The 20,285-nt window shown below is 51.4% G+C and overlaps 1 protein-coding gene across 6 annotated transcripts; it reads right to left on the bottom strand.

The window, feature by feature from the left end:
• Positions 1–11,774: 11,774 nt before the first annotated feature.
• Positions 11,775–20,113, bottom strand: LOC121658758 (cryptochrome-1-like). Of its 6 annotated transcripts, XM_042016019.1 has the most exons (7): positions 19,852–20,113; positions 18,942–19,113; positions 18,709–18,832; positions 15,664–16,124; positions 14,644–14,760; positions 12,482–12,629; positions 11,777–12,225 (listed from the first exon to the last, which is right to left on the bottom strand). In XM_042016019.1, exons 4-7 carry the CDS (start codon positions 16,074–16,076, stop codon positions 12,073–12,075), a joined length of 831 nt encoding a protein of 276 aa, XP_041871953.1. In that variant the 5' UTR covers positions 16,077–16,124; positions 18,709–18,832; positions 18,942–19,113; positions 19,852–20,113; the 3' UTR covers positions 11,777–12,072. The 6 variants fall into 6 exon arrangements, 5 of the variants coding, with proteins under 5 accessions (XP_041871950.1, XP_041871953.1, XP_041871951.1 ...); XM_042016017.1 differs by lacking the exon at positions 18,942–19,113 and having other exon boundaries at positions 18,709–18,892; XM_042016018.1 differs by lacking the exon at positions 18,942–19,113 and having other exon boundaries at positions 18,709–18,886.
• Positions 20,114–20,285: the final 172 nt, after the last annotated feature.

Genomic DNA, 20,285 nt, shown 5'->3' with positions numbered 1-20,285 from the left:
GTCACCAGCTGGACCAGAGCTCTGAGTGCCACAGGCAGTCATTCCTTGAGCATGTCCACGGACTCCACCATCAATGGATCCCCCATTACCCTCCTCCACCCCAATCAAGAGAATGAGTCAAAAGTCTCCAGATTTGCGTATTACCGCAGGCCTGGCCCCTAGGGTACATCACCGTGTCCTGCAGCCGTAGGGAGGAGGAGGAGAGAAGATCCAGCAGGCAGGAATTGTGCAGCAAGATTGATTTATTTAATTATTTTACAAACTCTTTTATAGACTTTTTCTTCATAGTCTAATTGGACAAAGGATCAGCCACCCCTTGGGGTGATTGGCTAAAATCCTAAAACATCCATTGTCAAAATATTTTTCTACCATACCATAAACAAGACTTTTCAAGGTTGCAGGTGTTTGGTTGTTTACATAACTCTGCTACCTCTTCTGTGAGAGAGAAAAGTTTCTCATAGACTTAGAAAATAGCAAGAAAATCCTCGCTAGCAGCATTTTTGTATCTACATTTGTGAATGTCCAGATTGTGGTGACGAAGGCGTGTCAGAGCAATACAGGAGAAGGTAGCTGTGTCCTGAAGGAACCACATCCATCTCACGGAGCACCCACACTGGAGCAGGAGAAATGCAAGGAAAAAGGAGCAGCAGAGAGGATTTTTTTATGGACTGACCACATCCCCTATTCCCCATTCCCCATCCCCGCTGCACTGCCCAGGCTGGAGGGAAAGAGAGATTAGGGGATGTGAAACTGAGCCTGGGGAAAAAGTGGTTTAAATCTTGTCTTTATTTCTCACCATCCAAATATATTTTAATTTGCAATAAACTAAATGAATGTTTCCAACACCAAGTGTTTGCCCATGACAATTATTGGTGTCACATGGAGATTATAGGAATTTGGCAGAAAATAATCCCCCTGTGTCCCAACTGGTCCTCAGAGGGGCTGGGAGCAGCTGGGTTGAATTTCTGATCACGACCAGTTGGGCACCACAAGTCTGGTCCTGCTCAATGAGGACTTTCATAATCACAAATTTACGAACAGTAGGAATTTTTGAAACAACAGAAATACAGGTTTGGACTTGCTGTAGATAAATGCACCAGCACCAATAGAGTGATGATGATGATGATCAACAACAATCATAATAATAATGATGGTGTGCTAACATGGGTAATAATAATTGTATGCAAAATGTCACCAAGAAGGCATTCCCAGCTGGGAGGGGGGTGAGCAGAGTCACCCACCCACTCTCCCCAAGGTCCACCTCTTCACTAGGGTAATTTACACCCAAACCAATCATCCTTCTCCTGTTTTATGCGCAGCATCATCCAGGCAAAGAGCTGAGTTGTGAAGTCATCCACAGAATCCTGGAATCATTCATGTTGGAAAAGTCTCCCAAGACCATTGACTCCAACCTGTGAATGGCCTCCACCTTATCAGCCAGGAGGGAGCACTGAGTGCCACATCCAGGCATTCCTTGGACATCGCCAGGGATGGGCACTCCAAACCTCCCTGGGCAGCCCCTTCCAATGCCTGATCACCCTTCCCATGGAGAAATTCCTCCTGATGTCCAACCCGATCCTCCACTGGCACAGCTTGAGGCTCAAGACACAAAGGTTTAGACCATCTTCTGATCTTTATGGCTCCTGATACACCTGAAACATTACCTTCAGAATTACTGTTTCTTTATAAACAAAGACTGAGTTTGGAACCTGCCATGAAACCAGTGGTGGGCTTACACAGACAGAGGTGTCACGGGGACACTCGAGGACAGTGTCTGGCACGTGACACCAGGCAAAGGCACCATGACTGGTCCCAGTCTGTCCATGCCACTGCTCTGAGATGATTCTGCACTAATCCAACCCTTGGGCTGCATCAGGAGGTTATCTGGAGGAACACCCCATCGTTTCAGCCCAGGAGGGAGCCTTCACAAGCTCTCATGGGTACTTACTGGCCAGCAACTCATCAATGGGGTTGCTCATGCCCAAATTCATGCTTGTGAATCTCTTTCCATTTTTCTACACTACCTGTAATCCTAGTCACAGCCCAGAATCACCGAGTCATGGGATCATTTTGGTTGGAGAAGCCCTCTAAGATCATTAAGACCAATTGTTAACCCAACACTGACAGAGCCACCACTAAACCGTATCCCCTGAGCACTTCCAGGGGTGGTGACTCCACTTGTGCCCTAGGCAGCTGTGCCAGGGCCTGACCACCCTTTCCAGGAAGAAATTTTTCCCAATATCCAAACTAAACCTCCCCTGGCCCAGCCTGAGGCCGTTCCCTCTCCTCCTGTCCCTGTTCCCTGGCAGCAGAGCCCCATCCCCCCCGGCTGCCCCTCCTGTCAGGGACTTGTGCAGAGCCACAAGGTCCCCCCTGAGCCTCCTTTGCTCCAGGTCCTCCCCTGCGGAGGATCAGGCACAGGCGTGATTTGTCTCAGACATTGTGACTGTCACAACAGGAGAAGTGTGATCAGAGGAGAAGGTTCCGTGGAGCTGAGCCAACTCACTCCCTGCTGGTGGAGAGACTCGTGCTCAGTCCCCCCTCTCGAGGAGGATTCAAAGGATTGGCTGCGCATTCATGAACAAAACAGCACGAAAAATCTAATTTACATAAGAGGCTGCCCAGGTTTAACGACGAAAGGAAGTGGATTGGGCCCCCTGGTTCTCTTTTTCCTCTCTTTCACTTTCACTTTCTTTGTCTCACAAGCCGAGCTCCAGGAACGAGGTGGGATCTACGGACTGGTGGTACTCTTTGCTCTTCTTCTCTCCTTCCCCCTTTTCTGTCTTTATTTCACAGAACCACAGAATGTCCTGAGTTGGAAGGGACCCACAGGGAGAGTCCAGCTCCTGGCCCTTCACAGACACCCCAACAATCCCATCCTGTCCCTGAGAGTGTTGTCCAAACACTTCTGGATCTCTGGCAGCCTTGGGGCCGTGACCTGGGGAGCCTGGGCAGTGCCCAGCACCCTCTGGGGAAGGACCTTTCCCTGATAGCCAATCTAAACCTCCCCTGACACAGCTTCAGACCATTCCCTCAGGTCCTGTCCCTGCTCACAGAGAAGAGATCAGTGTCTGCCCCTCCTTTTCCCCTCACATTGAAATTGTAACTGTGATGAGTCTCCCCTCAGCCTCCTCCAGACCAAGTGCCCTCAGCTGCTCCTCCCACAGCTTCCCCTCAAGGCTCTTTACCATCTTTGTTGCCCTCCTTTGGATGCTCTCCAATGGCTTAATGTCTTTTTTATCTTGTGGTGCCCAAAACTGCCCGCAGCCCTTGAGGTCAGGCTGCCCCAGAGCAGAGTGGGGCAATCCGCTCCCTGCCCAGCCATCGGTGCTGGGCCTGATGCCCCCCAGGGCAGGGATGTCCCTCCTGGCTGCCAGGGCACTGCTGGCTCAGGTCCAACTGGCCACTGACCAGGACCCCTGGGTCCCTTTCCAGGCACTGCTTTCCAGCCTCTCGTTCCCCAGTCTGTCCGGACAGGCAGGTTTGCCCCATCCCAGGTGCAGAATCCAGCACCTTCCCCTGTTGAACTCCATAGGCTGGTGATTGCCCTGTCCTCTAATTCGTTGAGGTCTCTCTCCAGGGCCTCCCTGCCTTCAAGGGGGTCAACAGCTCCTCCCAGATTTGTATCATCTGTGAACTTGCTCAGTATCCCTTCCAGTCCTGGATCCAAGTCATTTATGAAGATGTTGAAGAGCACAAAGCTGCGGATGGAGCCCTGTGGAACCCCACTAGTGACAGGTCCCCAGTCTGATGTCTCCTCAGCCATTGTCACCCTTTGTGCCTGACCCGTGAGCCAGCTGCTCACCCTCCCATGATGTGTTCATCCAGCTGTGAGCTGGACATTTTGTCCAGAAGGATCCTGGGAGAGACAGCATTGAAAGGTTTACTGAAACCCACAAAGATTCCATCAGCTGGCTTTCCTGGATCAAGCAGGGTGGTGGGTCACCTTGTCATGACAGGAAATCAGGTTTGATGAAGCAGGACCTTCCTCTCATGAGGCTGTTCTGGTTGACCAATGACTGCGTTGTCCTTCAGGTGGTTTTCCATCATTCCCACAGTAACCTCCTCCACAGTTTTACCGGGCACTGAAGTGACACCGACAGGTCTGTAGTTCCCAGGGTCCTCTGGAGTTTAAATCTCCCTCAGCTGCTCCCTTGCTTTGCCTGGGCAAAACATGGTTTTCATATTCCATCCTGTGCTCTGCATGGAAGTTGGTTGTGGGAGTGGGGAGATGGAGTAGTGGCACCGTGGCTTGTGAGCCAGCTCCTCTGAGGAGTTTGTTGTGGGAGCTGAGGACCCATTGAAGTGAACTGCACAAAATTCAGGGCTTGTAGCCACCACTCCTGTGGAAGTGCACTGTAAAAATTCAAGAGCTTGTTGGCCCACACCTTTGGAGTCTATACTCTATATTCAGCTGGCTGGTTGCTGGAGTTGTTGGAGTACCACAAAAGCACAAATGCTCCCTGACCTTTGCTCAGCCTGATGAGGATTTACAATGAACCACCCATGGGTCCTGAGACCCCCCAGCTCCCTCAGCTGCTGCTGGTGCTCCACATCCTTCCCCAGCTCCATTCCCTCCCCTGGACATGCTCCAGCCCCTCGATGTTTCTCTTTCCAGGTGGAGCCCAGAACTGCACACAGCTCTCCAGGTGCCTCACCAGAGCACCTCATTCTACCCAGTCAAAAGCTTTTCCTCCTATTTCCCTCTTTTCCCACCTGAATCCTAATCCTAAAAAATGAACAAGGTTTGGTGTCTGCCTGAACTGGGAATACAGCATCTGGCATGTTCTGGGTGTCACCTGGCCAGGACAGACAGGTAAAGGCTTCGGGCATAAGTTTTTGCTATTTCCCAGGATCTCTGCCAGCAGTATTTACTGCTGGTCCTTTTAGCAAGAGGATGCTGGCTGGGCTCCTGGAAAATTCAAATTCCTTCAGATTTGGGTAATTTTTCCAAGACTTTCAAGCTCCCTTTGAATTGGCAAAGTCCCCCAGCTTCTGGAGGTCGATCTTTGCCTTCCTCATTTATGAGATGCCAGGCTAAAAATTTCTCTCAGGTTTTTTTTTCATGGTCAGGACTTTTTCCTCATGTTGAATCCAAGCACATTGAGCAAGGTCTAACTCAGCTTCCTCTAAATTGCCAACCACAGCCACAGGCTTCAAACAAACATTTTGGGGAGAACACATTTCAGCTGTCTCCTCTCCTGCCTGCTCATTTGGCATCATTTGGGTTTGACTTTGAGGTCTGGTGTCAGCAGAGACTTGTGTGCAGAGATGATCATCTATTTATGTGTCAGATGTTGGTCCAGTCTGCTCTTCAAGAGCGTGGTTTGGCTCCTTGGTGTGACACTTCAGCTGGAAAGCAGCCGGACAGAGGCATCCACTGCCTGTCAAAAGGGATGTTGTGAGCACTTGCTCCTGTCAAACTTGCCACTGAGATATCATGAGATGTGACACTTTATTGTGCCATAAATCAAGTCTCTCCTGATGGGAGAGAATTTGCTGAAAGTCCTTGCAAGGCGTTTAAAAGATAAAGTGAGACGTCTTCTGTAGTTTCAATGCTTCCAGATAGTTGTTTATTATTATTAACATTCTAGATAGATTGTTTATTAAGTCTTATCAGAGGAACTCAGCCACCAGCGTGACCCAGGTACAGCATGGAAGGAGGAAAAGTAGGAGTGAGAGTGAGAAAGACTAATTATCAAGATTTACACAGCCTTTTAAAGACATTTTAACCAATAGTTACTAAAAACTTACATTATTTTCACTTTCCTACCAATTATTCAGTAACACAGACAGGAACTGTGGAATTCTCTATCCAATGAATCCAAACTACTTTTACTGCAGAATATGCAGTGGTAGAAGAAGGAGAATAAGGTTTGAGAACAACAACAATCCTCCATTTTGATATTTTTTACTCTTATCTGTGTACTTCAAAGAGAAGCCTAAAACCTCTAAATTTTTCACCCTGTGACAATCTTACATAGCAGTCTATCACCTAATTCACACCACTGTATTTTCTAGTTGTTGTCTGACTGTTGGTAATTTTTTCCAAGGTTGGAGGCTAAAACAGTGTTGTTCAGGGGGGTAAGAACCCTTAAAAACAGGCAGAGAAATATTCTCGGCACTCTGGGTTCCTACAGAGATGGAAAATTGGTGCCAAAATTCATCTGGAGTCTTGAAAGCACCAAATGATGCTGAGTTAGACTTTACCATGGGCTCCTTATTCAATCCCTGCTACATCTGTTATAAACTGGTTTGCAGTTCTCAGTGCAGTATTTAGGATTGAGTCAGCAAAGCCACACCTGTCCTACAAGGGCAGGGCTCCACCTCTTTGGGGACACATCTGAATTGGTGTTTTCCACCATGTAAAGCTAATTTGTGTATATAAAGTAGTAAGATTGGCTAAATTCACTGCCAGTTTTGCAGCTTGGAAAGGTAGAGTTGGCACTGGACATAGAAAAACCTCATTTAAGGTCTTTAAACCATAAAAACTGGCAGAGGGAAGGTTAGATGGGATATTGGGAAGGAATTCCTGGCTCTTAGGGTGCTGTGACCCTGGACAGGGTGCCCAGAGAGGCTGTGGCTGCCCCATCCCTGGCAGTGTCCAAGGCCAGGTTGGATGGGGCTTGGAGCAGCCTGGGACAGTGGAAGGTGCCCCTGCCCATGGCAGGGGTGGGACTGGATGGGCTGAGATTCCATGATTCCATTATTTTAATTAAAATTGGACTTCATCAGAGTTCACAAGAATTTTACCTTCCACTTCTGATTTCTAGACATTAAGCAAACGGATGTTTGAAATTCAATTCAAGGCCCACCAAATCCTGGCTCATAGTGCTTATTTTGTTCAGGATATTTCTTTGTCCAATTCCACTCAACCACAAAGAATTAAAATTCAAAACTCATCCCAAGTCTGAAATGCCAATGGGCTGTTTGAGGATCCATCACCTTCATTTCAGGATTAAGAAAAACCAGTTGAGTAAGAAAGTTGCAATTTTGACAGGACAATTTGGACCAGGAAAAAAATAAATCATAGGCAAAAGTCTTGTGCCTTGGCCCCACTGCCTCCCACCAGTGTTTACTGCACAGAGGAGGGTGATTATTGTTCCTGTTAATGAACCCAATAAAATAAGGAGTAAATGACCTGGAATTCAAAATCTCATTTGTTAAAGTGATATCTCACTTAACAGTGTAATATTATGAAAAATATTAGGATACAGATTTCTGGGGTCTCAGAGTCTAGATCTGGGAAAGGATTTAGATTTAGCTCAGCACATTTTTTTTAGATATAAAAACTCAGAAGATTTTATAAAAAAACCACCTTAAACTTATATCAAAGAGTAATACCCAGAACTTCTCCCATCAGCAGAAGCCTGAGAAAACATAGTTTAGTTATCCAGAAAAACCTAATCAGCCTAGAACTCAGCTATTTGTCCCATAAGCATCCATCCCAAACAAGACAGTGTTGAGTGGAGGACAGGCAGGTTGCCCTCCCCTCGCTGCAGCTGCTGATGGTTCAAGCACAGCACCAGGGGCACAGCACCAGGGGCACAGCACCAGGGGCACAGCCCTGCTCAGCTGGAGCTGTGGCTCAGCACATCGGGCTCCCAGTGATCAGGTGGGTTCCCAAAAGGATCACGGTGAGGTGGTTCCAGTTCAAGGGGCAGCTACAGCCTGGTGTCAGGCATCTCCCTGGCAGCCCATGCTGCATCCCCCCCAGCCAGGGAGGGCGGTTTGCCACCCTGCTCTGCGGAAGGGAAGGTGGTGGGACACAAGTGCCCCAGCACTGGAGGTACAGCACCACCAGGGTCGGTCAGGGCACAGCAGCCCCCGTGCCTTGGAGGGACTGTACTGAGGTGAGGGGGGATTTCCCTCTGCTGTCACTGCTGGCAAAGATCCGGCTGTCACTATCCAGGAGTGAGCCCTCTGGGATAAGGTTACATAGCTGTTCTTATTTTCAGCCCGTCACTGCAGTCCTTCAACACAACCAGTGGAATTGGCTGAACTGGTGATTGTTATTAATCACGGAATGTCATCGTTGGAAGGGACCTGTCGAGTCCAATTCCCGAGTCTGCACAGGACAACCCAAAGAATCCCAGCATGTGCCTGAGAGCACAGGGACTTCCAGCAAGGGGAGAGCAGTGGGGTGGAGATGCAGCTGTGGCAGAGGGAGCAGGGCCAGCATGGCATGTCCTGTGCTCAGGGACCCCAAGGTGCTGCAGAGCCAGTGCCACTCCAAAAGCTCTGCTGTCACCATCACGTGTGACACGGCAGGATGCAGGGAGAGCCTGGCTGAGGCTGTCCTGGGAGCAGCTGCTTTGATCACCTTCCTCTGCCAAAGGAATTGGAGGAATAGAATCACAGAATCTCAAGGATCACAGATCCTTGTTGGACCCACAAGGATCATCCAGGCCAGCCCCTGGCCCTGCACAGACACCCCAACAATCCCACCCTGGGCATCCCTGGCAGCACTGTCCAAACACTCCTGGAGCTCTGGCAGCCTCGGGGCTGTGCCCATTCATTCCCTGGGGAGCCTGGGCAGTGCCCAGCACCCTCTGGGGGAAGAACCTTTCCCTGATCTCCAGCCTGACCCTCCCCTGGCACAGCTCCAGCCCTTTCCATGGGTCCTGTCCCTGCTCACAGAGAGCAGAGATCGGAGCTGTCCCTCAGGAGGAGCTGCAGTCCCCCAGGAGCTCTGCCCTGTTATGAGCAGTGAAACTTTCCTCAACATCCACAAGGGCAGATGGTTTATCAACTCCACTGCAAAACACTGTTGGCAAAACACTAAAGCAGCTCTGAAAATGCTGAGTTGGACAGGGCTTAGAGCAACCTGGTCCAGTGGGAGATGTCCCTGACCATGGCAGGGGGTGGAGCGGGGTGAGCTTTAAAGTTCCTTCCAACCCAAACCAGCCTGGGATTCCATGAAAGGCTCCCTGGAGCACAAGTGACCCACAACAGGTGACTTAATTTATGACCCACTCTCATTTCTGCCAACGATGACTCAAACCAAAGGAAACAAGATCAGAAAAGACACTTAAAGCCCTAATTCACAACCCCCAAATGAAAACTTTACAAGATAAGCCCCATAAAGAAGCAAAGATGAGAAAGAATATCACCTGGGCATGGAGGGAAGCTTTGGGCATGTTGGAGGTGGTGAGGAAGTCAAGGGAGGGGCAGGAGTGGTGAAAAAAAACAAAAATCAAAAAAAATCAACACCATCTGACACCTTTCCCCCCTATAGTTAATGCATCTAAGGGGACCCAAATCCAGCCAGAGGGGCTTTGGATCGTGCCAGGAATGCCCAGCAAAGATGCCATCACTTGTCTCCACACCCCAGGACTCAGAGACCTGCATCAGGTGCATTTGATGGGTCAATATCTGAACAATTCCACATCAAATCCTGCCTCCAAGCTCAGATCCCCTCAGCAAAAGATGCAGAGACAGATGCACTCTGCCAGTAATTCATTTTTACAGAGCAAGTGTCTTGGCCATGATGTCACAAACCAGCTCAGTCCTTCCCCATGGCTCCAAAAGGACCTGGGGTGTTTGTTCTGGCCATGGTGTGTCCAGCAGGACCAACCAGTGACCGTCCCCCTGCACTGGGCACTGGTGAGGCCTCACCTCCCATCCTGGAGTCGGTTTGGAGCCCCTCACCCCAAGAAAGGCCTGGTGGGGCTGGAGCGTGTCCAGGGCAGGGAACAGAGCTGGGGAAGGGTCTGGAGCCCCAGGAGTGGCTGACGGAGCTGGGAAAGGGGCTCAGCCTGGAGCAGAGGAGGCTCAGGGGGGACCTTGTGGCTCTGCACAAGTCCCTGGCAGGAGGGGGCAGCCGGGGGGGGCTCTGCTCCCAGGGAACAGGGACAGGAAGAAAGAGTTCAGCACTGAAAATACAAGACTTTGCAAGTTGCTGCAGGGGAGGTTTAGGTTGGATATTATGAAAAATTTCTTCCTGGAAAGGGTGGTCGGCACGTGGCAAGGGCTACCTGGGGTGGTGGTGGAGTCACCACCCATTAAAGTGTTCAAAAATCGTGTGGATGTGGCATCTGGGAACATGGGTTATTGGTGTGGATGGCAGTGCTGGGGAAATATTTGGATTTGGTGATCTTAGAGGGCTTTTCCAACCTCAAGGATTCTCTGATTCCATGATTTTGCTTCTTTCAGTAACTTCTCCAATGCTACTTTGTCAGCCCAGAAGCAGAGGTCAGACTCCAGCTGCACTTGCTGTTTCTTGCTCAAAACCAGCTCCTTTGCAGGCCAAGTCCTGCTCCTTCCAACCACAGACCAGACCATGAGACTGCTTTGCAGTAACAGGAGTCCCAAAGAGGCCTTGAAAGGGTGGGGAGGCCCTGGCACAGGTTGCCCAGAGAAGCTGTGGCTGCCCCGTGCCTGGAAGTGTCCAAGGCCAGGTTGGATGAGGCTTGGAGCAACCTGGGACAGTGGGAGGTGTCCCTGCCCATGGCAGGGGGTGGGAATGGGTGGTCCTTGAGGTCCCTTCCACCCAAACCAGTCTGGGATTCCACAGTTCTGGTGTACTACACAGGCCCAGGACTCACTCAAGCTCAGGGAACACGAAACATTTCAAGGTAGAGACATTTCAGGGAACAAGACCAGCCCCTTTAGGATCTGAAGGCAAAGACTGTGCCTCAAAACACGAGGCAGGAGCCAGCTCTGCATTCCTGGAGCCCCTGCACTGGAGCTAGGCCACAGACACAGAATCACAGAATAAACTAGGCTGGAAAAGACCTTTGAGTCCAGCCTGTGACCTAACATTACCTTCTCAGCTAAACCATGGCACTGAGTGCCTCATCAAGTGTTTGTTTAAACACCTCCAGGGACGGTGAATCCACACCTGCCTGGGCAGATGATTCCAACGCTGAACCACTCTTTCTGTGAAGATTTTTTTTCTAATATCCAGGTTAAACTTCCCCTGGCACAGCTTGAGGCTGCAGCTTCTCATCCTATCACTGGTCACCTGGGAGAAGAGACTGACACCCCCTTGGCTGCAGCCACTTTCAGGGAGTTGTAGAGAGTGATAAGGTCACCCTTGAGTCTCCTTTTCCCCAGGCTAAACAACCCCAGCTCCCTCAGTCGCTCCTCACAGAGCTTGTGCTCCAGGCCCCTCACCAGCCCTGTCTCCCTCCTCTGGACACGCTGGAGCATCTCCACATCCTTCCTGAACTGGGGGGTCCAGAACTGGGCACAGCACTCGAGGTGTGGCCTCACCAGTGCCCAGTCCAGGGGAAGAATGACCTCCCTGCTCCTGCTGGCCACTCCATTCCTGATCCAGGCCAGGAGCCATTGGCCTTCTTGGCCACCTGGGCACAGCTGGCTCATGCCCAGTCAGCTGTTAACCAGCACCCCCAGGTCCCTTTCTGCCTGGCCACTGTCCAGCCACTCTGTCCCCAGCCTGTAGAGTTGCAGGGGGTTATTGTGGCCAAAGTGCAGGACTGCACATCTGGACTTGTACCACCAGACAAACAAACTAAAATCCTTTTAGGATTTTAGGAAGGTTTTCCTGGGCTTCCATGCTGATCCCATGTCTGCTTGCTCCCTATTCATAGAACCATGGAATGATTTGGGTTGGAAGGGATCTTAAAGCCCATTTTTCTCCACCCTCTGCCATGGCAGGGACACCTTCCACTAGCCCAGGTTGCTCCAAGCTCTGTCCAGCCTGGCCTTGGAAACTTCCAGGGATCCAGGGGCAGCCACAGCTCCTCTGGGCACCCTGTGCCAGGGCCTCCCCACCCTCACAGGGAAGGAATTTCTTCCCAATATCCCATCTAACCCTACTCTTTCAGTTTGAAGCTTCCCCTTGTCCTGTCACTACAGCCCCTGATGAAAATATGAATTTAGAATATGAATATCCTGTTTCTAAAACTTAATTGGGAAGAGCCACAAACACTCACAGGTGTTTCACACAACATGAAGCCACTCCACAGATTTCATGAGACACTGTGAGAAGACATTAACAAAGCAGCATTTTTGATACACCAAGTCTCTACCAAGATGATCTGAGTGTTAAATCCTGCCTGCCGTGCCAGACATGTCACAGTTTTGGATTTGCTTACCTTGGAGCAATTATTTGCTTACCTGAGCATAAATGTTTGACAACCTATAAAAAAAGGTCCGAACTGACAGGCAGCCCATACTGAAATATGGGCTCAGGCCTGTGGTGCTTGGAAGAAGCGAGTTTGGGATTGTCCTTGGTTTAGTAAAACTTGTCACCCAGCCCTGAAATGAAAACAGCAATCTGGGTTCAGGCAGCTCAAGATTACAAATGTCCAGTAATAAACAGAGGAAAGCTCTTGGAACTGGCTTCACTATCACAGGAGCTTGTTTGATGTAACGCCTGGAAAACACTCCCGCTTCCCAGAAATCAAGAACAAAACCTGAGCCCAAGCTGCCACCCTCCTCCAAGCCAAGCTGGGCACTGACCTCAGCCCACCTGGAACCACCACCATCCCCCCTGTGTTCCACCAGGGCTGACCTGGTCAGTCAAGTGTTGCTCCAGGCGCTGCAGCCCTTCAGTCTCCCCTCCTCTCCAAGGGGAAAGGCTCTCTGAGGAAATCTTCAAATCCACAGGGAGAGGCACCCTGTAACACTCAGCCAGGCCCGGCTCAGGGGCCCTACATCTCCTGAGGTGAGAGAGAAAACTTTGAAAGGGGCAACAGGAGCCAGGAGAAGGAGGCAGCCCCTGTCCATGGCACACGCCAAGTCTCCTCTGTCACGGTCCAACCAGAGCACAGGGAATGAAAGCACAGCCAGAAATGCCAGGCTGTACTCTCCTGGGGAAGAGCAGCTCATCCTGCAATTGCTCCAGGGAATTCTAGCCTGAACTGGGGAAAGAGGAACAGTCCCACCAAGTTACAGTACTCAGGGCAGCTGCAGACCCACAGCTCAGACCCCTTTTAGTTCCCATCCCCTACACAAGGCTCGGAGACAGCTCCTCTCCAGTTGCTCCCAGCTGTCACATCCATCCCTAGGAGGGAACTAAGAGCCTCCTCAGACCCTAAACACAATTCTGGTGCTGCCTCCAAAGGCCACTCCAGATCCTGTGCCTCTGAGGTCACTCCGGAGAGGTTTCACAGAATCCCAGACTGGTTTGGGTGGATGGGACCTTAAAGCTCACCCATTCCCACCCCTGCCATGGCAGGGACACCTTCCACTAGCCCAGGTTGCTCCAAGCCCCGTCCAGCCTGGCCTTGGACACTTCCAGGGATCCAGGGGCAGCCACAGCTGCTCTGGGCACCCTGTGCCAGGTCCTCCCCACCCTCACACGGAGAATTTTTCCCAACATCTAATCCAAACCTGCTCTCTTTCAGTTTCATAGGGAAGGAGGCAGATCAGCTCCCTGGGCCACCCTGGCTGCTCGTTGCTAACCAAGGTGGGGGCTCCCCAAGCCCACACCCCTGAGCAGCCCCCCGACATCTCCTCAGCCTCAGCTGCTGAGGCTTCCCAAGGCCTCTGCCCCCCATAAGGCTGGAAGAGCATCAGTTTGGTTTTTCTTCCCCACCTTATAAACCAGATGAAGATGCCCAAGGAAGTGTTGGTGGTACAGAGATTTCTCACAACCCAGGAATGAGCTCAGACATCAACAGATCTTTGTACTTACCGGGACAAACCTGAGCTCAGCGCTGCTGCAGACACCTACAGAGCTGGAGCCAGTGCAACTCTCAGAGCACTGACATAGCTCAGGCCTGCTGGGAAGTATGTGAACCACTTCTCTCTCATCAGCATTAATTTTAAAAGTCCAAACAAACAAATTAGGCAAGAAAGGGGAAAAAAAAGTGCTAGGAAAAAATATAGGAATTTATATATCCCAGTACTTACATGAGTCCTGTCATCAGACTGTCTGAGGACAATACTCAGGAGTTAACAGGACTCCCCCGAGATGGGAAGACCCAAGCCTGGGTTGGGGGCACTGAGCTGAGGCCATGCAGGAGGAATCTGATACTGAATCCCAAGGACCTGCAGTCCCATCCCAGCTCTCTCCTGCCCCAGTCTTACCTCCCTTTGGATCACTGACCTCTCCTCATGCAGAGCTAAACACAAGACATCCTTGACTCTGAGCTTCTTCTCAAGTCCTGGGAGACACGAGCTCAGTCCCTCTTTCCCATACAGCAGAGGGGAGGAGAGATTTAAAGCCAGGAGGGAACAGTAGGATTATTCCACCGAACTTCCTGCATAAAACAAACTATAGTGGTTCACCCAATTCCTGTCCAAAATCTTGAGAGGAATGTAGAGCATGCCTTTGAGTAAATTCCCCAGGCATTCCTCTGTAGGAGTTTGCCATCTCTTAAAAGCTTTTCTCAAGGTGCCTTGCAAAAGCTTACGACTTTTATGGAATCACAAAATCATTAAGGTTGGAAAAGACCTTTAAATCATTGAATCCAACCATTATTTCATGAGGTGTCCCACATGGTGGGAAATCTGCTGCACAAATACCAAAAGAGCTGAGTATCAGACCATTCCACCATCTGCTCCCCCCTCCTAACAACAGTCACATCCCCTGTATATAGAATCTATAACCCTCCACACACAGAAATAAAACAAGAAAATGTCTAAAATGCATCGTTATCATTTGGCCCTGGCTCTTCTTTTGGGCAGAGAAAGAGGCCCAGCAATTCCCACTCACTGGCTGATACTTACTGGAAGTCTTCAGCTGTGAGGTTTCGGACAGGCACCTCAGGGTCACCAAGCAGAGACAGAATGTGAAGGAACCTCTTGTAAGTTAATGGGGGACTCCCACCATTTAGGTCCAAAATGCTAAAAAAAAAACCAAGATCACTTTTCACACAACAGAAACCAAGGAAGAAGCTGGAGCTGCCAGTGGACAGGAAGGTGACATCACAGGCTGTAACAACTCCATCAGTGCAACTGAACGTGGAAATTACAGATTTTACAAGTAAAACTCCCCTGAGTGAATGCACATCCATCTCAAGAGCAGTTTCTCAAGACCTGAGACAACAAAACTGGGATCAGGATTCCAGCCATGGTTTCACCTGTACAGCCACACACAGGCAGGACACACAGGACAGGGTGTGGGATGCCTCTGGTGTCACAAAAACCAGGTTCAGGGCAGTAAATAACTGCTGTTTGTGAGCAATCACCTGTGCAAACAGCTTAAATTCAAGACTGCAAGTTACACACATCCATTCATTTCCGTAATTTTGGGGTTGTGCACAACTGCAGTGTTAGGGCTGCTTTAGTTACTCCTATTTTCCTTCTTAGTAATTTCAATACTTTCAGTCATTCAGCACTGAGTAACAGTTTGGATCCAAGTGTGTCCAGACACCAGTGAAAGCTGATTCGAAAGATTTTGAAAAAATCTGACACCAAAAATTCTTTACCACATTTAACAGAACTTTTACAAGTCCTATTAAATGAGTTAGAGAATTTCTTCCACTCTGTTTAAAAGAGTAAGTTTTTAGGTGAATTAAACTGCCCAAAAGGAAAAAGTTAACCAGCTCTTTAGGCTGAAATCCTGAAACCTGTCACAATCTCTTCTGTTCCTTCCAACAGAGGAGCACACAAAGTTTCTCCAGCAAACAGCACCATGTTCACCTCAGCCAGTCCAAGTTTCTCCAAATGAAAATCCAAGACACTTGGATTTTTCTCTTCTAAAATTACCCCCCTGGAGACACGTGTGGGTTTGGGGCAGCCACGTACCGCTGGGTGTTGTACAGGCTGTGGCCCACCAGGGAGAGCACCTCAAAGCCCAGCTCTGCCCCCAGGCGCCGGATGTTGGCCTCCATGTCCTTGTAGAACGGCTCCATCTCTGCATCCAGCGTCACTTGGGTGATGTTCCACTGCTGGACGTGATCCCTCAGAACGGTCTCATACTCCCCTTGAATAACCAGCAAGCAGGAGCCCAGCTGGCCCAGGTTTTTGTGAAGATCCTCAAGGGACTGGAGCAGGAAGTGCCAGCGCAGGGCCCCGATGTGCATGGAGGAGGTCAGGAATGCTCTGTCCAGGATGTACACGGGGTACAGGGCCTCTGAGGACTCCAGGGCAGCCAGCAGCACCGGGTTGTCGTGGAGCCGGAGCTCCTTCCGGAAAAGGTGAATGGTTCGATGCAGCATCCTGGCTACTGGAGGAAGGGAACTCCTGGAATTCAGGATACCCAATCCCTTGGGAGAACAAGGTCAATTAACAATTGGAAATAGAGCTCAAAAAAACTCCTCTGCAGTTTTTACCACAAACCTCTTGCTTTGATAAGTTTTCATGAGAGAGAAAAGCAGGAACAAGACCAAACCTCTCCTCTGGCCCCACCATTCAGCAGCAGGATCACCACCCAGCTCCACAGAGAGTGGTCTCTGCCCCAAATGAGTCACTCAAATCCTTAAATTAAATCCCTCAATGAAATTACATCCCAATAACACTCACCAGAAGGAAGGAATCAAAACAGATGGAGCTGCCAGAGCTCCATTTAGTGCACAAACACTTTTTAACCCCAAAAATGTGGCTGTCAGCAAACCCTCTGGAAGTCATCAGCTGATTTCAAGGAAGTCCACAGGAGCAATCAACTCATCAGAGACCTGGTACAATACTCCCTCTGCCAGGGGATTTTAGTAGGAGACATCTGAATTTATGGACTTCACAGAATCCCAGACTGGTTTGGGATGGAAGGGACCTTAAAGCCCATCCAGTTCCACCCCCTGCCATGGACAGGGACACCTTCCATGAGCCCAGGCTGCTCCAAGCCCTGTCCAACCTGGTCCTGGACACTGCCAGGGATCCAGGGGCAGCCACAGCTGCTCTGGGCACCCTGTGCCAGGGCCTGCCACCCTCACAGGGAAGAATTTCTTCCAATATCCCATCTAACCCTGCCCTCTGGCAGTGGGAAGCCATTCCCCCTTGTCTTGTTCCTCTAGACCCTTATCAGAAGTCTCTCTCTAGCCCTCTTGGAGCCCCTTTAGGCACTGGAAGGGGCTCTAAGGTCTCCCCTTTTCTTCTCTAGGCTGGACACCCCTAGCTCTCCCAGCCTGTCTCCAGAGCAGAGCTGGGTGTGATAATGACACAAAACTACTCTTGACTCATACATTTATTCCCCTTTGAACCCCTTCAGCTGAGTTCAGAGGGTTGGCAGGAGCGCTGACCTTGGGTCTCAGAAGAAGTGGCTCAGGGTAGAGTGAGGGAAGCAGCTCCCAAACTCTGGCTGCCCTGTTCAGGACAATGGACTAAGCAGGTGCCGGGAAGCAAAGGAGGAGCCCAGCTGCCACCTCGTGTCTGCACTGAGCCCAGCAGCACCTCCCAATCTCGCTCTCCCGTGGAAAACCGGGAAAGTTCAATGCCCACCTCCCAGGTGCGTCCCCACCTGCTGCTAATTTCAAGTGTTACCCCCAGAGGAGAACTAAGAGATTAGGCACTGGCAAAGAACCAAAGAGCAATCCCTAATCCAGCTCTGCTCTTCCAGCCAAACAGCTCCACTCACCCCCTCACCAATGGCTGCCCCAGGTGACTCAGCCCTTGTCCCGGCTCAACCCAGCAGCTTTTGCAGAAATCTGATTTGCTCTATTCCCAAACACATGTACTGGCAGCAGCCAGACAAACCCACTGTGGTACAACCCCCCAAGTAAGGCCCCAAACTCACGAGCACGGGGTGCAGCCCAGTGAGGGCTGGGACGTGTGGGGTGCCCAGCTCGGCACGGCCCTGTACCCACTTCCTGGGAGAACCGGAAAGACAAGGTGACTCCCGCTGCTCAGGGGAGCACCCAGCTGGCATTTTTGGGTACTAAACCATGCAAAGCATGCTGGAAGAGTCCCCTGCACCCTATGCACCAGCTAGCCTCACTGAAGGACTGCCCCAGTCAGGGGTTCCAAGGCCCCCACAGCCTTTGGGGCTGTCCCAAGCCCTGTGGCTCCACATGGTCTGCAGGGTCACCTCAAATCCAGGGCCCTGCAGCCCCATGAAGCCTGTGGGGTCACACTCACCCAGTGCCCCTTGGTCCCACACAGCTGGGACTGCTCTGAGCCCAGTGCCCCACACAGGCCATGGATGGCCCCAAGATGTGTCCCTGGGTTGGGGCCCATTCCATCCCTTCCAGGGGTGGCATCCCTGCAGGAGCAGTGGGGAGCAGGATTACACCATAACAGGGACTGGGCACAGAGCAGGTGGGCCCCAGGCCAGAGCCTGGGTGGGCTGCAGGGTCTGGGTCAAGGGTAGCTCTGGGGATTCTAAAGGGGACTGGGGGAATCAGAGCTGGGGCGACAGGGATTTCATTAAAAGGAGCTGGAAGGAGCAGGGGCTCCATTAAAAGGGGCTGGAACTCACTGGGGAGGGAGGGAGCCCAGAGACAAAGAGCTGTCAAGGCTGGGTGAGGAGCTGGGATCCCCTACTGGGTGGGAAGGAATGGGGAGGGGGATCACTTGTGCAGGCCATGGGTGGTGTCAGAAAGGAACTGCACCCTTGGACACTCCTGTCCTGTCAGGAAGAAGGGAAAGATCCTCTGGGATGCTAGAGAAGGCAGAGCAGGTGCTGTCTGTCATTGACCTCACGTTGGGATTTATCCACTGCTACTCTTCCACTTCTCCATGAACCAGTGACTTGAGTCCATTCACCCAGCAAGGCTGGGCAGACTCCCTGCCACATCTGGATCACATCTGTTCCCCAAAAATCAACCAGGCAGGCAGAAAATACACCTCTCACTGGATTCATCCCTACACTTTGGGACAGGCACATCAAGACAGAAAGCAGGAAAAACTAAGCCTTACCTTGAGGGTTGCTCAGCTGACACACCAGGGTCTTCACAACACGTCACCCCAAAGAGACGAGGTCACACAGTCACTGATCCTGGCTCTCTCGCTGCTGAGCATTTCTCTCCCAGGCAGGGATGTGCTGAAGGGATGCAGGGGCTGTCAGTGGCACTATCCAAATCCCACTGTGGTGCTCCTGTTCCTACAGGCATCAAGAAATTAGTTGCCCAGGTTTAAAAACCCCTAAATACCATAAATATCTGCACTGAGGTGGATTCTGCATCAAAGATGGTCCAAGGCACTCAGGGTTTTCTATAATTCCCCAGAGAGAAGGAGGAGGGTTGCAGGCAGCTCCTCTCTGGTCCCACTGGTCCTTGGAGCCAGCAGAGCCACACGGGGCAGGGACAGACCAAGGCCTAGGAACTGGGAAGAGAAACTTTACAGTTTAATTTCCTCTGTGGGGCACTCTCCATTATCAAATCCAAACACAGATGCTCCTTGACTATATCCTGGCTGCTTCAGAAGCAATAGTAAAACAGTTAAACACAGGTGCCGGACACCTGGACACAGCAGCCCCACACCTGCTCTCTGAAACCACAGTCGGGCTTGGAAAGTGGAATAATTATCACCGTTGTTTAATGTTATTCTGATTTGACAGGCTTGAGAACAATTCTTCAATTATTAGTAATTCTGGGATCTAAGAAGGCATTTTTTGCACAAATCTGGTTCTATAATCCCACTCTCCACACTGAGCCAGACCTGAGGCTACTGTCGATTCCAACCTCTAGGTTCTTTTCCCTGCTTGAATACTCTCGGTGGTAAATACGGTCCTGGATACAGCTTTGATGCAAGAAAATGGCATTTTGAGTCAAAGTAGGAAATAAGTCCCAAGCCCACCCAAGTGTAGGGGCTTGACTGGGGCTTGACTGCAGCGAGTTGAGAACCACCCCCGAGAGTCTCTATCCATGGGGAGGGAAGTGGGGTGCGGGTCTGGGGCCGGGGCTCCAGCATCCCCTGCCCGGGCCCCTCAGACGGGCGGGCAAGTGGCGAGGAGGGAAGGAGGGAGGGCGGCCCCTGCGCCAGTCCCGCAGCAGCTGGGGGCGAACGGCCCGGCCTGGTCCCCCACCTCCTCCCTGGGGTGGCTCCCAGAGCCGCCTTTACCTCCTTCCTGCGGGGCCGGCGGGCGCGGCGCCGGTGCCTCGCCCCACGGGGCTGGTTACACAACGCCGGGACGGGCGGGTTATGTAAGAAACGTTCCCAGCGGGGCCCTACCCCCTGTCCGCGGAGGTTTAACGAGGTTCAGGCTGGGAGGGTCCCAGGCCCGGAGTGTCCCAAAGCCGGGGGTCCGGAGGGTCCCGGAACGGCCCCGGCCCCGCTCCCGCCTCCCCACCGCAACTCCGAGCCGCGCCCCCGAGCGGGTCCCAGCGAGGGGCGGGGCGAGGGTTCCCGCCCGCAGCGCTCACCCAATGGCAGAGCTTCGATTCGGATGAGGGGGCGGGGCCGAGCGCCGGCACGCCCAATCAGCTCCCGAGTTGCGGGCCGGGGGGCGGGGCTGGGCGCCGGCACCGCCCAATCAGCTCCCGAGCTGCGGGCCG

The sequence above is a fragment of the Corvus kubaryi genome, unplaced genomic scaffold (assembly GCF_017639235.1).
Source record: "Corvus kubaryi isolate FWS band 111438036 unplaced genomic scaffold, C.kubaryi_AGA036_p1.0 split3-37355, whole genome shotgun sequence".
Classification (NCBI taxonomy): Eukaryota; Metazoa; Chordata; class Aves; order Passeriformes; family Corvidae; genus Corvus; species Corvus kubaryi.
This window is presented reverse-complemented; position numbering and strand designations above follow the sequence as displayed.

Coding starts and splice junctions, on each gene's coding strand:
- LOC121658758 (XM_042016016.1), bottom strand. CDS start 17,719: ATGCCAGCTGGGTGCTCCCCTGAGCAGCGGGAGTCACCTTGTCTTTCC. Junction 14,761..15,663: donor AGCCTGTACAACACCCAGCG/GTACGTGGCTGC, acceptor TTTTTTTTTTAG/CATTTTGGACCTAAATGGTG. Junction 12,226..12,481: donor AGCAACACTTGACTGACCAG/GTCAGCCCTGGT, acceptor TTTTCATTTCAG/GGCTGGGTGACAAGTTTTAC.